Source organism: Myodes glareolus, chromosome 12, assembly GCF_982192425.1.
Source record: "Myodes glareolus chromosome 12, mMyoGla1.1, whole genome shotgun sequence".
In the NCBI taxonomy this organism is placed as follows: domain Eukaryota; kingdom Metazoa; phylum Chordata; class Mammalia; order Rodentia; family Cricetidae; genus Myodes; species Myodes glareolus.
The window spans coordinates 15,549,818-15,566,421 of NC_142037.1; the positions used below are offsets into that span (position 1 = coordinate 15,549,818).

Genomic DNA, 16,604 nt, shown 5'->3' on the forward strand with positions numbered 1-16,604 from the left:
ACCTCTGCTCTGATTGGCTTTAGTAGCTCAGGCAGTTTCCTGATTGGGGTAAAAATGACACTGTCACCACATTGACATCCTCTGAGCTAATCCTGGATAAAGACCAAGAAAAGAAGGTGTTAAGGTTGTGGTTGAGGAGGGTCTGAGACCCCAGGAAATCCACTGTGCCTGGACTGAGATAAAAGTGTAGCTTTTCTTATCTTTTACATTTTTTTCCATTCTGGTAAGATCTTTTTTTAGTTTCTTTGGTTTTTTCTTTCTTCCTTTTCTTTTTTTTTAAAAAAACATGTTGGTTACACACAATTTACCACAAAACTGCTATAGCACTACATATACACAGACAAAGTTATACAGTACTTATTGAAAGCTGATACCGCACCATATTTGGCGAGGCAGAGTTTCAGTACATCTTCTCATTAACCTCTGGGAGTTCTGATCATACTGAGGAACCACCTGTTGGAATAGTCTGATGAATTAATCTTCACGCACTCTGACTCTCCTAAACTGCTAGGATGTCACAGAGAAATCTCTAAAGCAAGTGAAACATAGTGACCAATGATCATGTTTAATGTCTTGTTTAATTAAGTATACTAACAAATCACAAAAGCATGTATTGGTTACCTGTTTACTTTGTATTGGCATTCATCTCTCAAGAGGTCGGTAAGACTAGATCAGCACAGACTTCCCTGCTGAGGACTTCAGCAGATTTCCTACAGTGTTGTTTGGATCTTTAATAGATAAACAAGACCCTTGATTAGTCTTGAGTGGTTGTTGAGTGGACCTGATCCAGGAGTGAGACAGACAGGGATCCAGCTCTCGAAGAGGCTGATAACGACTGGAGTTAGCTGGGGATCTGAGCTTAGGGTAGGTGATGAACACAGCCGTGTGAGATCAGCTCTGGGATTAAGACAGGCTGGCCTTGCCCTAAGAACAGAGGTGTGTTTGTGTGCTGTGCTCAAGCATGCATACATGTGCATGCATGCCTGCTTGTGTGTGTGTGTGTGTGTGTGTGTGTGTGTGTGTGTGTGTTTAAGCATGCACATCTAGAACAACACCAGAGCACCCCTGTGTCCTGTTATCTCTACAACTTTATGTTTTCCTGAGATTTTTGAACTTACTTTTTTTCATACTTGGTATCTATAGAGGCTTACTTGTCCCAGCAGTTGACTACAGTCCAGATATTAATTGATCTTAATTAATCATGCAGTCCGTGGCTTGAAACTCTGTGTTAATTTTGTGCCAAAATGAAGGGACAACTGTTTTGAGATATACAATACTATACTATATTATAGATATATATGATGTATCTATGTATGTATAGATATATACATATTTATATGTATACATATATACATATGATATATATATGTATGTATACATATATACATATTTATATATGTATATGCTATAACAAAAATTGGTAATTTCTCCCTGAGAATAAACCATGTATAAACGATACATTGTCTGCACATACAGGTATGCAATCAAATCCTTACAAAATATAATAATCTTAATTATATGGTACCCATGATGAGGGAATCTTTTAAACGAATGAAACGGACTCCAATTTAGTGATATCTAATAATTAAGTGAACACAGCTAAGTAGTATTATTTAATTTAGTGTGATTTCATCCTAAAAATTAGGAGAACAGTGTTGGCAAACCCTTTAATGCCAGCACTCAGGAGGCAGAGGCAGACATATCTCTGTGAGTCAGGGCAACCTGGTCCACATAGTGAGTTCCAGGATGCACAGGGCCAGACATAGAAACGCTTTTTCAGGATAGATAAAAATAACAAATAAAGAGCAAACAAACCAAAATAGTGAATGAGGACAACACAAACTCTGTGGCCCCTTTGACATTGTTTTGGAAAAACAAATGGACTTGTTAAACACAACTGTCTTGATGGACATAGCTCCAATCTCAGTGAATTCCTGAGATGGGGTGAGATATTTTGGTTCTAATTTTACTGTTACCATTCAGATTGTTGAAAAATTAAAATATAAGCGTGCTATCAGCCATTATCTCTCTAACTCCTTTCAGGTTGCTCCATCCCCTTCAGACTCAAGGCCTCTTATTCTTTAATTACCATTCTCTCTCTCTCTTTCTCTCTCTCAACATTCACAGTGATGAAAATATAAATCCAGCTTACAAAGTCAGTTTATTTTTGCTTGAATTCGTATTTCTTTTAGGTCTGACCACTTAGGATTGGATAACCATTGGGGGTCTCATCTTTGCGGAAGACTATTTCTTCCTCTCTCAGCACTTTATAGTTTGTTGCTCTTCATCTTGGGATGGCCCCTGCTATTTCCCCAACCACTTTGGAAGGTCTACTGGTGTTGTCATTGTTCAGACCTTATTTAAGCAGTCATATTGCTGAATTTCACAGGTGTAGTTACCTCATCATGTCTAGAGTATATCTACATCAAGGATTTTAACTATGGATTATATGTTTGTGTCTGTGTTCCGGTTGGGGCATGTGCATGTGAGTACAAACGCCTTTGTAGACCAGAGGAACTGAGGTTACAAGTGTTATGAGACATTCAACATGGGTGCTCAGAACTGAACTTGGGGCCTCTGCAAGAGCAGTCTCTACCATTAAGACGTCAGAGCCATCTCTCCAGACCTGCATGCTCAGTTCCTGAGACCTGTGCCTCACAAGTGTGAGTGCTATGAAAACCTGATGGTGTGAATCCAGTGTGACTGTGAAGGGTGAGCTCTTGTTTCAGAGAAGGTCCTATAAGTATGTATATCCCATGTATGTAGAGAAGGTTCTATAAAAGGCCCATAAATGTCGAGAATGAACATGATTGAAAATATTTTTAGGTTGAAGGGAGGAATGCAGATCTAGGCATTTCCAACTGAATCTCAGCAGGGAACTTTGGCAGATAATATATATGCTGATGAAAATGACCTTGTAATTATACCAAATAGTGATATTATTTCTGGAAATCTTGATATCTCCTTTCATATTTTCTTTCAAATGTAATAGCAAGGTTATGTCACTGTTTACAAACCGGTATTGAGCTGCATTGAAATGCAATTATTTGCCTTAAATTGAGCTTACCGTAATTCCACCTTATCCTGGAGCACTTAGGTATAAAACGTGGTATTGAGAGGTTGGTTTTCCGTTAAAGATGAAATAAACTGTCAAATCTGTAATTTGTAAAGGTCAATTTGTAATTGAGTTTTCATTTCTAAATTCTGGCATAAATACTATTTAAAACATTGTAAGTAACCTAATAAGTTTTGGTAATGTCCAGAGAATGGCCATCTTACTTCTAAAATGTAAATGATTTCATCATAGTTACCATGAACACTTTTCAGGCCTTTCTGGCATTACATATGATTTAATCCTTTTTCCCTTATGAGACTCAGTACTGGGGAGATTACCCATTTTTAATGATTTTGCATTAAATTAGATCTTAGCTTGTCTTCTTTGACAATATTATATATGTATCCAATGTTTTTTTTGTCATTTTTGCTCAAATTCATCCCCTCTCATCCCTCACAATTCCCAATGAGACAATCTTCTTTTTTCATAAATTTTCTTGATGACTTCTTCTAGGACATGTCACTAATCATGAGTATCGTGTGATAATTACACTGTCTTCTCTTGATTTTACAAGTTCCTCTTATTTTCTTTTGATTTACATTTTTATTCATTTGATTTGTTCATTCCTTTACTTAGTTTCGAGACAGGGTTTCTCTGTGTATCCCTGGCTCTTATGGAACTTCCTCTGTAGACCAGGCTGTGCTTTACCTCAGAGACCAAGCTGCCTCTGCTCCCTAGTACTGGGATTAAAGGCTTTCTCCACCACTGCCAGGCTGGGTCTCTATTTAAACTACCATCGCTGGGCATCAGCAGCAGCTGTACTAGTTAGGCTGATTATGGACAAAGAAAACCACTTTGATATATTTTCCACTGCCCCATACCAAAGAAAAAAGTTATTTAGTGTCTTTCAATGGTGTTATCTCTTCAATGACGTTAGCTCCATCATCACTACCTGGAACCAAATATCAGGTTGTGCTGTTCTTAGCATCAGTACTGCCATCCATCCCCAAAGAATAAGATTTAACATGAGTGCTTCTGCTCTCCAAAGTTCTTTGAATAGATTATTTCTCTCAATTTCTTCTGTTCTCTTGGTTTTAAAACCAATGAGTTTATTAATAAATATTCCTCATTCCTTAGGGTATATCATAATTGGAACACTATTTGTACACCTCTCAGTGGACTCACTATCAAGAAATGCTTTTCCGGGTTTGTTTTGTTTTATTATTTTAAATATAACCACATAACCACTTGTCTAGCTTCTTACCACAGAGCCTATCTAACCAGCTGTGCTGGGTACTTTCTGTCAAATCGACATAAACTAGAAACACCTGGGAAGAAGAGTCCTCAATTGAGGATTGTGTCCATTAGATTTACTATGGGCATGTTTGTAGTTTCTTGTTTGCTAATGGATGAAATTGGGCCTATCCTACTCTGAGTAGTGCTGCTCATGGGCAGGAGGTCCTGGGTTGGATAAGAAAGCAGATGAACATGAGCCTGGAAGCATTCCAGCAGGCAGCCTTCCTCCGAGGTTCCTACCTCTGCTCCTGCTTGAACTCCTGCCTGCCCTGACGTCCATCAGTGATGGAGTACAGGTGGGACATGTGAGAAAAATCAACCCTTTCCTGGCCAAACACTTTGGGAAAGTGTTTTATCACAGTAACAGAACATAACTAGAACAGGTGTGACTATCTTTTTACTGTGTGGTGCATGTGTGTAAACATGTATGTCAGTGTATGTGTCCCATGCCTGTATGAGAGCAGAGGAAGATGTCAAGGTCCTCTACTGTTTTCTGTCTTAGTCTTTGAGATGGGGTCTCTCCCTGAACCTGAACAGACTGTTCTGTTGAGGCTGCTAGCAGCAAGCATCAGCAGTCTTCCTGTCTCTGCACTGAGGATGCAGGCACATCAGCTACACTCAACATCTTTTATGTGGGTGCTGGGATCTGAACTCAAATTCTCCTGCTTGTTCAGCTAGTGCTCTTACCCACTGAGCCATATCCTCACCATCCTAAATTGAAACTTTACGTGTTTGTTGTTATTGAGAAGACGTCCTTCTCAGTTCCACTGCTCTGTCCTTGTGTCACCATCCTTGACAGCTGCTATGTTAGGTCGCATGGTTTGCATGTAATGCCTTTTCTGTTTCCACCTTTGTGAGCACTCAAAAATTCTCAAATGTTGAATAGAACCTTGTATTTATCTGACAATAAAAAGTAGCTGTCTGCCACCTTTCAGTTGAGTGATCTTCTCTCTTTTTTGAGTTGTATTATTTTCTATTATGGTATTGAAGCCATGCTGCAATTAAAAATAATAATAGATAAGGAACTATATTTATTTTTATTATGAAAATTGAAAAGAAAATAGCAAGATTTGAGTATTTCTACATCTCAGCTGCATATGGAGCATGGAGTGAGAGCTGATTGTAAAACGGTGGCTGGGTCGTGGTGTGTGAGGCAAGATTGTGGTGTGTGTCTCTTAATGAACAAAAAGGAATGCTTACTTGTTTTCCAAATACCATTAAAATCCCATTGTGCTATGGAGATTAAAATTTCATTGATAACGTCTGTTTAGTTTGCTAAGTCACCAGGAGCACATGAGAATTGGGTGGTGCCAGTTTGACTGTCTTCACTTGGAAGAGAAAACACGGACAGCATCACACTGAAGTCAGGCATGTTTCACACTTCCAAGAGCACACGTATATCCATATTGCACAGCATTGGAACATGTTGTCATCAACAAACTTCATGCTCAAGAGCTATAAAATATAGTTACACACACACACACACACACACACGGAATAATAACAGTGAGAGAAAAGATTGGTAATGGTGTGAGTCAGTTCCTGCCCCAGCAATGGACTTGCTCCATCAAGGCCATATTTCCTAACATCCCCAAACAACATCATCAATCAGGAACAAGGTGATCAAATACATGAGCCTAGAGGGGACATAGTCACTAAAAACCACCACAGAAAGGTGGCATGGGACACAAATACAGAATAGAAACTCTATATTCCCTAAGTCCACAGAGAATGGTGCTGGCAGATGTCTGACATAGTACAGAATAATGAAGGAATACCAGTGGGGTTCCCCAGCACGAACCAGAAGATCTTGTGTTCTTGTGTCTGGTCTGTGACCCTCAGGGCTTGGTGTACAGTAATGGTCTGGGGAAGCAGAGAAGTTCTGTCTTGTTGAATTGAATTACTTCCTTCCCCAGATACAGAACATCAGTGCAGATGTTAGGGGAGCCTAGTAAGCTCTATGCAAACAGTGAGGGCTGAGAGATACTTCCATGGATTAGAAGAATCTCAAGCAGTCTGTGTTTAAGACATATACTGCCTCTGATTCTACTCCAATATGTGCTCAAGGTTGCAAAGCAAGGGGGCTTTGAACACCTTTACCATAAAGCTGTGGGAGGAGCCCAGGGGTTTCTCTCCAGGGGGAGTCTGAGCGTGGGCTCATCTTTTGTACAAGAAGCCACCATGTTACTGGTTGGATATTAGATGTCATTGAGGTCACTTGCTCAAGGAATCCTAGGCTCAGATCAGGCTCTCTTCTTCAGTGCCCAAGGTGCTTTCCCTCTCCTTTCTTCCATATGACACAGAGGAGGAAAAGAGTTTGCCCTGAGACCCAAGACAAGAGATACACAAGCTCAGCTTTGAACCAGTCAGAAGGGCAGGCATTGCACACAGGGACAAGTAAAAAGGAGCTGCTCAGTGGCCTTGCCTGAGCTTTGGCCAAGGTGTGTGTCTGGAGTTAGGGTGAGCAAAGAGCTAAAGTGTGATATAGGCTGGCTAGGCACAGAGATGATCCTTGTGTAATGAAACCAGTCTTTTGATTCTGCAAAGAGACCTTTATTGAAATGCTGGCTTCTGTCCTAGGACAATCCTGGACTCTGCCATAAGGAAGATGGTGAGTCAGAAAGGGATCTGGTTTGCTCTGTAGTTAGCTGCGTTTCATCATTTTCTTTATCCAGGATAGGAAACTTGACACTCTGGTGAAGACACATGGAGCTGAACCATTTTTAGACCCAAAGGACACAATGCCTGCAGCTGCTTTTTTACACACGAGAGGCCTTCCAGAATCCCCCTGTGAAAGGAGAAGGGTCACAGGGTGTAAGTGGAGACCATTCATTTCCTGGCCGCCCAGACCCACATGATTAACACAGAAACTATATTAATTACAATACTCTTTGCCAATAGCTTAGGCATATTTCTAGCTACACTTATATCTTAAAATAACCCATTTCTATTGATGTTTGTATGACCATGAGGTTGTGGTCTACTGGTGGCTGCCATCTTTCTCCTGTGGCAGCTACATGGTATCTCCCTGACTCTGCCTACTTTCTCTCTATATCTCTGCTCAGATTTGGCTTTACTCTACTAAGCCAAGAGTCAAAACTGCTTTTGATGCATGATTATTAAAAACACAGACTCAGAAATTTGGGTTCAACCTTAAGATCCAAAAAGGAAAGCAGCCAGCCACAGGCTCTTACCTCAACCTTTGTCTGAAATGGAGATCCTACCTCCTGGAATCTCAGAAGGAGACTGCATCTGAGAGTTGTCTCCTCCCGTTTTATATTCCTCTCTAGGACTGGGATTAAAGGCGTTCAACACTGGGATTAAAGGTGCATGTTCTTGTGGCTACTGGGATTAAAGGTGTGTGTTACTCTGTCTGTAAGGCTGACCAGTGGAAATGTTTCACAGTCATATCTTCAGGCAATCTTTATTTATTAAAATAAAATTAAAATGGCACTACAAGAGGGGACTCAGCAGTTCACCCTAGTACCAGCCTCCCTCTCACGTCAAGGCTTCTCTTCAAAGTGCACAAATTGTGTGCTCTGCTTGTGGGAGATCGGAGGACAGGCCTGGTATTCCTGGGTTTCTCACTCTGATTATGGACAGGGTTACTGCTTAATCTCCCTCCCGAGCCCTGCCTCTGCCCTTTCTCCACTGTGATCCACTCGCTATGGAGATGTGTGGGATCCTCAGTTCAAGGCCATTGTTTAAGAGACATCGGGACAGGTGAGTGAGCCTGATATAAGCATGGAGGACCAGACCATTGATAAATGTGGGTGCCTGCTCTGAGGAGACCCCTGCTTGAGGTAATAACACAGGCAGAGCAAAGTTTTCTAAAGCCTGGGCCTGGGAGTCAGTAGGGCTGTGCAGTTTCTGCTTTGTACCGTCTGCCTTCACTAAGGCTCCTCCTTGTCAGCTCTGAGACCCGAGCTAGTTACTGTGACTGCTGTTCCCAGGGAGTAGGATCATAACCAGTGGGCAAAGGAGTATATTGATGCTTAGTCTATTGGTCCCAGATTGCTTTTCCCCTCACATGCAACCCAGAGAGGAGGACAATCCAACTTACAGCCGAAGCAGTACGATTGATCTTTGGGTCCCCCACACAGATCTGAATGGTTTTGTTGTAACGACGTGGGAAGCGGGACTCACACTCCTGGTCCTTCTGGACAGTCAGCTCTACCTCTTGCAATGTATCTGGGAGTTCACCCTTCGGAGCCAACTGTCCCCAACCAGCCACATAGCACATGTCCCCTGGCTTCACAAGGACCTTGCGCCTGGGCAGGTTGAGGGGTCTCACAGCATTAGTCCTCTTGGTCTTCCTCTCCAGCTGTGAGAGGAAGAGAGAGCAGCTCAGACAGGAGCCTGCTGGCCTGGGACCCTTTGAGAATCCCAATGGCAGGGAGGGAAGGAACAGAATGAGAGCAGGAGGGGAGGGGCAATCCCTGAAGCAAGCAGAGCTCAGAGAGCTGTGGGGGCAGTTCCCACCTTTAACAGCATGATGTCATTGGAGCGATCCTTACGATTGAAGTCTGGATGTGGGATGGGTACTGCCACAGGAATGATCTGCTGGGTCTTCTCTATGAACGTTATGTTGTGGGCTCCTAGAGTGACTTTCATTGAGCTGCGCAGAGAGCAGAGTGCAGATGGGAGATGTGGAGTGAGAGAGGACACAGTCCAGGGAGCTATTAGAGGCTTGGTGGGCAGGGTGGGGCTCTAGCTGAGGGGACTTGAAGAGACAGAAGTGTGAAGGCCAGGGTGTGACCTGCTGTTCTTTGCTTCACAAGAACACTAGACTTCTGAGGGTTCACTTTTGCTTCTAGGCAATACGCAAAGTTTGCATTGACTCTGAATGTACACTTTCATCCTCAGCTACTGCTTTGGTCTGACCAGTGTAGTTGCTTTCAACCCAAGTATGCTTCTAGACCTCTCACCCTTTGACCTCAAAGTTTCCCTGTTGTCATCCTTCCAGTGTCACAGTCCTGCCCTCTAGTGAGCTCTTACAGGAGCAGCCACAAGTAGAGGATGAAAACTTTTGTTGGGGTCTCAGAAAACATGGGCCAGCTGCTTCTCCTCACCTTCCCCTGCAGTGAGCAGCTGTCAGCACGAAATTGTCTCGCACCAGGAAGCCTCCGCAGCCACCACTTCTGCCACCATCTTTCACAAATGTAATAAATGCCATGTAGGGGCGGTAGTGGGGCTTGACCTCATGGCCCCCTATGATCTCCTCTGAAAGAAAAGGCTAGAATATGAGGTGTCTTGGAACAGCAGATGAGATAGGAGGGAAGATCTAGGGAGGGGTGATGGGGTGAGATCTACAGTTCCCCAAGATTGTTGTGGACAGAATTCCTTGCACATAGATTGATCTTTGCTGAGTCTGAAGCCTCAGTGCCCTGTTCTGAGAAGAGGTGGGTAGGACTTGTCCTCCAGCCCATGCTTTACAAATACATGGAAGGACAAACTTCTTTCTTCATGATGCTAGAGACCAAGGGGATACTGGGAGGTTCAATGTTAGTCTTTCTCTGTTAGTGAGTCTCTGGACACCTCTCATGTCTTGATTTCTGCCAGTTCGTCATCTCTTACCCTAAGCTCTTTAGGGAGGGATTTTCTAAAGTTCTTCTATTCTGGTGCCCATAATATCCTAGGTTCTCCATAAAAGCTTCGGCTGCATGGAAGAATGACTTCTACTTTGCTAGAGGACTGGTGGTTCAGAGCTCATGGAATTCGGGGCTTATGGGACATTGGGAGAGCGTGCTGGCATAAAGGGAATATCTGATGACCTGAAGAAAGAAGTGGAGAAGCCAACCAAAACTGGACTTCAAAGCTAGTGGAGTATGAAATGCGGGCAACTTGTCACCCTGGGCCTCTTTCTTCAACAACCTGAGGGTAGAGGTTACTAAATAATGCTAATATTCTTGAGCTGGTGGCATGCTCCATGGCAGGGTGGTCATTAAAGCTGTCCTTGGTTGGGGCTCAGGTAAGTTTAATGATTTACCTTTTAGTTTTATTCCGTTCTCTGCTTCTTATCCTTTTAGGGATGATCCAGTCCCCAGGTGACATGAAGAGCAGGGAGAAGCTAGTGCCCACCACGTCCTCTGAGGACACCGCCCTTCTTCAGACCTTGCTGAGGATCTAGCCAGTGACAGGCTAACAGGTCTGGGTTGGTCTGGGACCTGAGGTTCAGAAAGCTCCTGGTTCAGTGCGGGAAGTTCCTGACTCGATCTGGGCAGAGACTCCACAGGGGTATTATGGGATGGCACCTCTGGAACAGGGGTGTCCACTCACCTGCACCAGATCCAAGAGGCAGAAGAAAAGTCAGGAGAATCAGGACTGCTGCCATCTTCCCAGGAAGGCTCTCGAGTTGGAGGAGGGCAGAGTGGACACAGCCCTTGAAGGATGAAAGAGGTGAGCGCTCAGTGACCTCACAGGTCTTTTAAACCTGTGTACCTCTGCTCTGATTGGCTACAGTACTTAAGGACATTTTCTGTTTTGGGTAAAAATGTCACTGTCACCACATTGACATGAGCTAAACTGGAATAAAGACCAAGAGAGCAGATGGTGTGGAGACTGTGGTTGAGGGGCCCTTTGACCCCAGGAAGTCTGAGGTGAGTGCACTGAGCAAAAGCGTGTCCTTTTTACCTCTTACATCTTTTGTATTCTGGTAAGTTCTTTTTTGGTTTTTTCTTTCCATTAAAATAAATATTCCATTTAAATAATACAGACCACCAATTTGCTACTCAACAGTTATAGCACTACAAATACACAGACAAAGTTATACAGTATTTAGTGAGAGTTAGGAAGAGCCATATTTGGCTGGGTGGAGTTTCAGTATATGTTCTCATTAACCTCTCTGACTTCTGATCATACTGTGGAACCATCTGTTGGAATCGTTTGATGATTTAGTCTTAACTCACTCTGAGTTTCTTAAACTGCTACGGTGTCACATGGAAAATTCAATGTTTTCCCTAAGGCAACGATCATGTCTTACCGTCATATATGCTTAAGCACAATAACGAATCACATATGACGTGTATCGGTTACTTGTTTATTATGTATTGACATTTATCTCTAAACCAGAGATTCAGGATTGAATTTAAAGTTTAATATCCTAAGGTCATAACTGGCTTTCCTGATGAGGGGGTACTGTTGTGGTACTGTCTACAACATTACCTAGAATTACTGTAGATAAACAAGGACCATGTTAAGATCCTGAATGTTTATTTAGTGGACTAGATTAAGAAGTAGGACAGACAGGGTTCCAGCCTTTAAAAGGCTGATATTGACAGGAGTGAGCTGAGGATCTGAGTTTAGAGCCCAATGCTATTAGACCTGTATGAGACCAACTCTGGGAGGTGAGACAGGATGGGCTTGGCTTGAGAACAAAGTTGTGTGTGTGCGTGTGTGTGTGTGTGTGTGTGTGTCTGTCTGTCTGTCTGTGTGTGTGTGTGTGTGTGTGTGTGTGTGTGTGTAAGCATGTACATGTAGATAACCACAGAGCAACAAGGTCCTGCTGAACACCCACAGCTTAAGGTTTTTCGTATATTTTTAAATTTTCTCCTTTCATATTTTGTATGCATAGAAGCTTTCATATCATTGCTGTGAATTGTAGTCCTGATATTAGTTGCATAAAAATTAATCTATCCAGTGTATAGATTGTAACCATTTGACATTTCTGGGCCACAGTGAAGGGATAACTGTTTGGGGCTGCACATTACTATATAAGCCATAATGAAGACTGACAATTCCTCTCTGAAAAGGAACCATATATAAATGATATAATATCTATACATACAGTTAAGCAACAAAATCCTTAGAATAAAATGATCTTAATTACATGGTACCTGTTTGGAGGGAATCTTTAAAAGCCATGAATCAAGCTCCAATTTAGTGATATCTAATAAAGAAATTGAACATCTCTAAATAGTAGGATTTTTTTAGTGTGCTTTCATCCTAAAAGTAAGGGAACAGTTGAGGTACACCACTTTAATCCCTGCACTCTGGAGGCAGACATATCTCTGTGAGTTCAAGGCCAGCCCAGTCTATAGAGTTCCAGGACACTTAAAGCTACACAGAGAAACCCTGTCTCAGAAAAATAGAAAGAGAAAAAGAAAAAGCAAGCAAAAACAGTGAATGAGGACAACACGACCTTTGTGGGATGGACATAGTTTTTGAGAAACAAATGAACTTGTTGGACACAACTGGCTTGATGGACAGAGCTGTGGTCTCAGTGAATATCTAAGATGGAGTGAGATAATTCAGTTTTAATTTTACTGTTTTTATACTTAGCACTTTGAATTAATAGAAAAAATTTTATATAATCATGCCACCTAGCATTATCCCTCTAATCCTCCCAGGATTCTCCAACTAGTTTTCATGCTGGTGAAGACTCCTGGTGCAGAACCATCTTTATTCCCATAGGAGACGAAGCCTGCAAGGACTTTGTTACTCAGGAGAGGCCTTTCAGAATCCCCCTGTGAATAAAGAGGGACCACAGGGGACTAAGCTGAAATTACCCTCTCCCTCTTCCTACCTCCCTCTCCGATGAGTATGACTTGTGCACTCATTTGTGGGAGAACGGAGGGCAGGCCAGTGGCCCCTGAGCTTCCCACTCTGATTGTGGACAGGGTTACTGCTTCACCTCCCTCCTGAGCCTCTGCCCTTTCTGCAGTCTGTGATCCACTATCTATGAAGGAGTGTGGGACCCTCAGCTCCAGGCAATTGTTAAGAACATGGGGACGGGTGAGTGAGCCTGATGTGAGCATGGAGGACCAGACCATTGACAAAAGAAGGTACCTCCTCTGGGGAGACATTGGCTTGTGGTAATGACGGGGACACACACACACACATACACACACAGGGAGAACAGCTTTCTAGAGCCTGGTCCTAGGTGTCAGGAGGACTGTGCAAATCCTGCCATCAACAGCTGCCTTCACCGAGGCTCCTTGTCAGCTCTGAGGTCCTAGTTAGTTACTGGGTACTGCCATTCCCAGGGAGAAAGATCAAAAAGTCCCTTGAAGCTTGCTCTCTAGGTCCCAGATTACTTTCCCCCTCCCATAGAGTCCAAAGAGGATGAAAATTGAACTTACCCTAAAGAAAGCATGCTTAATATTTGGGTCCCCAACACATATCTCACTGGCTTTGTTGTAGCAATCTGGATAGTGGACTCACACTCCTAACCCTTCTGTTCTGTTAGCTCCACTTCTTGTAGTGTATTTGGAAATACACCCTCCGGGACTATCTTTTTCCAACCTGCCACAGAGCACACATTCCCTGGTTTCACATGGACATTACACCTGGGCAGGGGGAGGGGCCTCACAGCTTTAGTCCTTTTGGCCTTCCTCTCCAATGTGGGGGAAGAAGCAGGAGAGAGCAGCTCATCCAGGAGCTTGCTGACCTGGGACACTTTGAAAGGATGGCAGGGAGGGAAGAAACAGAATGAGATCAGGAGGGGAGGGGCAATCCCTGCAACAAACAAAGCACAGGCAGTTGTGGGGGCAGTTCTCACCTTAAAGAGCATGATGTCACTGGAGCCATCCTTAAGATTGTAGGCTGGATGTGGGATGGCTTTTTCCACTGGGATGTTCTGCTGGGTCTCTTCTTGGATCTTGATGTTGTGAGCTGACTGTGTACTTGGAAGTTTTTCTTGGTCTGCCCTCTCTTAGGTCCCCTCAGCACTGGAGCAGGTTCTCAGATCCCCTCTGCCCTGAAGCAGGCTGTGTTGGGGGAACCAAGAACCATGCAGATGAAAAGGCAGGCTTGGGGACAGGGTGGAATAGGATAAAGAAAGCCAGCAGCAGGGAACACACACCACTGGATGTCCAGAAAAGCTTAGGGAATTGGAGGAGGCCTGGATTTAGTCCCTCGGGACTGTCCCAGAGAGTGGCACTTCAGGCTGATCACCTGTGTGGGTACTTACTCACCTCTCCAGTTGCCCTCAGCACAGGAACAGGGTCTCTTGCAGGATTCCAAGGACTTGGGGCAGGGTGAGATGGTAGAAATAGTGGCAGGAACACTCCCCGCTGGCTCTCTGAACCCCTCACCCTTGCTGCTAGCCATTTCTGAAAAAGGAGTAGATGGCACTTTTCTTCCAGCCCCTGCTTTACAAATACATGAAGAGACAAAGGCTCTATCTTCATGATGTTAGTGATCAAGCCAATACTTCTTGGCTTGCCTTGAGCTCTTCTTTGTTAGTGAGTCTCCTCAATCCCTGATATATTGGTTTTTGTTATTTTCTTACCAGTTACCCCGAAGTCCTATGGAGGGGGTTTTCTAAAATTCTCTTATTGTGATGCCCACCATATCTTGTATTCTCAGTAAATGATTTACCTGTGTGAATGAATGGCTATAACCCAACTTCACGGCTACTGGTTCGTATCACATGGAATTCAGAGCCTGGGACATTGTAGGAGTGTCCTGGCATAATGAGAATAGCTTTTGACCTGAAGAAAGAAGTGGAGAAGCCAATCAAAAGGAGACTGAAAATCTAGTGGAGTGTGCAGGGCTGGCATCTTGTCACCCTGGGCCTCTTTCTTCAGCAACCTGAGGGTGGAGGTTACCATACGTTGCTAATATTCTTGAGTTGGTAGCATACTCCATCACAGAGTGGTCATTAAAGCTGCCCTTGGTCTGGGCTCAAGTACAGTTGATGACAGATTTTTAGTATTATTGCATTCTCTGCTACTTCTCTCTTGTGGGATGATCCTCTCTCTGGGTGATGAACAGGGAGAAGCTAATGCCCACCATGTCTTCTAGGACACATCCATTTTTCAGACATTGTTGAGACCTTGCTGAGGCCATATGTGGCTAATATTTCAGTGATTTATGTGGTTGTGACCTGCTTCAGTGTTTACCCAAATTAACATTCCTGCAGTCCCATAAACTCTTAATTCTGGGAAGGATATTATAAGGTACTATACACAAAGATCATCAGGCATTTAGGCTGTACAAGAACACAAAACAACTAGTAAACCTTTAGAGGTACCAACAGCCCTACCTTTAAAATGGTTAACTGAGAAACCAATATGAGTTAAACAATGGCCATTAACAGAAGACAAACTGCAGACTTTAGAACAGCTGGTATAGGAGCAGCTAGATGCTCACCATATTGAAGAATCAACTAGCCCTTGGAATTCTTCTGTATTTGAACAGATTAAAATATATAATATATATATGCATATATATTAAAGGTATCTTGACTTAAAATTTTCAGTCTAAGTATATGTTGCTTTAGAAGAGATTCTGCTTTTGTTTCCATGGAGGATATAATGTTATGAATTCCTTACTGGCTAATATGGTTTGATTAAACAAGACCCCCAGAAGCAATGACTTACATGGCTCAACATACATGACAGTTTCAGGACTGCTTCCTGAGAAGGAACTACCACACTGGATACTTAATGAAAGACCTGATTAACATTGTCCCCAGCCAGCAGGAATTATTCTAGAGAATAACACCCAAATTCCCTAAATGACTGTTTACAAATGTTTGTTTATATTTAAAGGGGGTTATCTATAGAAATGAATATTTTGCATTGGTATGGATTTTGGTTTATTGATATAAATTTAAGGTCAATTATGTTATATGTTTATTTTTGCTCTTGATTAAGGTATAGTGTTTGTGCAGCTCATTTAAAAAAATGTAATGTATAATTAAGAAATACAGGTTAATGGATAGTCATTTATAATATTCAGCAGCCTTGTAGTCATGTTAGGTTTTCTAAATGTACCAGATATATTTCAGATGGATGGGTATTCTTCAAACCTTTCAAAAACTAACAGATTATGGCATTAAAATGTTTTAAGAATTTAGGACTTTTCATGACAATAAGACACTTCTCTTCCTGGCAGCACCAATCTACTTTAAGAGAATAATGGACATCAAAGAGACTCCTTATCAAGTTTGTTAGTCATCTGGGCATAAACTGCTCTTGCCTGGATTGCTTGATGGCAGTGTGTATGAACTGGACATGCAGCACGTGCAGAAACATGGCTGCTGAACTAGCCTAAAGGTGAGACAATCCTTCAGGGTTCCTGCTTCATGAAAGAGTCTACCAGACATTCTGCAGGATATAGAAGGAAGTGACTGACAAGCTGCCAATAGAGGGAAAACATTCTATTAAATTTCCTGCTTCATGGAAAAGTCTGCCAGATACTATGGATCTGTAGTCTGAAAATGGATGCCCCAATGTTACAGAAGAATGTTAGGTGACTGTCCAGGCAGTGAGATGTCTCTGTCATTTCTAGAATTTTGGAAGTTGAT

The 16,604-nt window shown here is 42.7% G+C and overlaps 1 protein-coding gene across 1 annotated transcript; it reads right to left on the reverse strand.

Annotated features, from left to right (window-relative positions):
- Positions 1–6,882: 6,882 nt before the first annotated feature.
- LOC148120147 (granzyme C-like) lies at positions 6,883–10,731 on the reverse strand. The gene is made up of 5 exons (XM_087912015.1): positions 10,631–10,731; positions 9,424–9,574; positions 8,834–8,969; positions 8,415–8,675; positions 6,883–7,139 (listed from the first exon to the last, which is right to left on the reverse strand). Exons 1-5 carry the CDS (start codon positions 10,683–10,685, stop codon positions 6,996–6,998), a joined length of 747 nt encoding a protein of 248 aa, XP_087768141.1. The 5' UTR covers positions 10,686–10,731; the 3' UTR covers positions 6,883–6,995.
- Between the last annotated feature and the right edge of the window lie 5,873 nt (positions 10,732–16,604).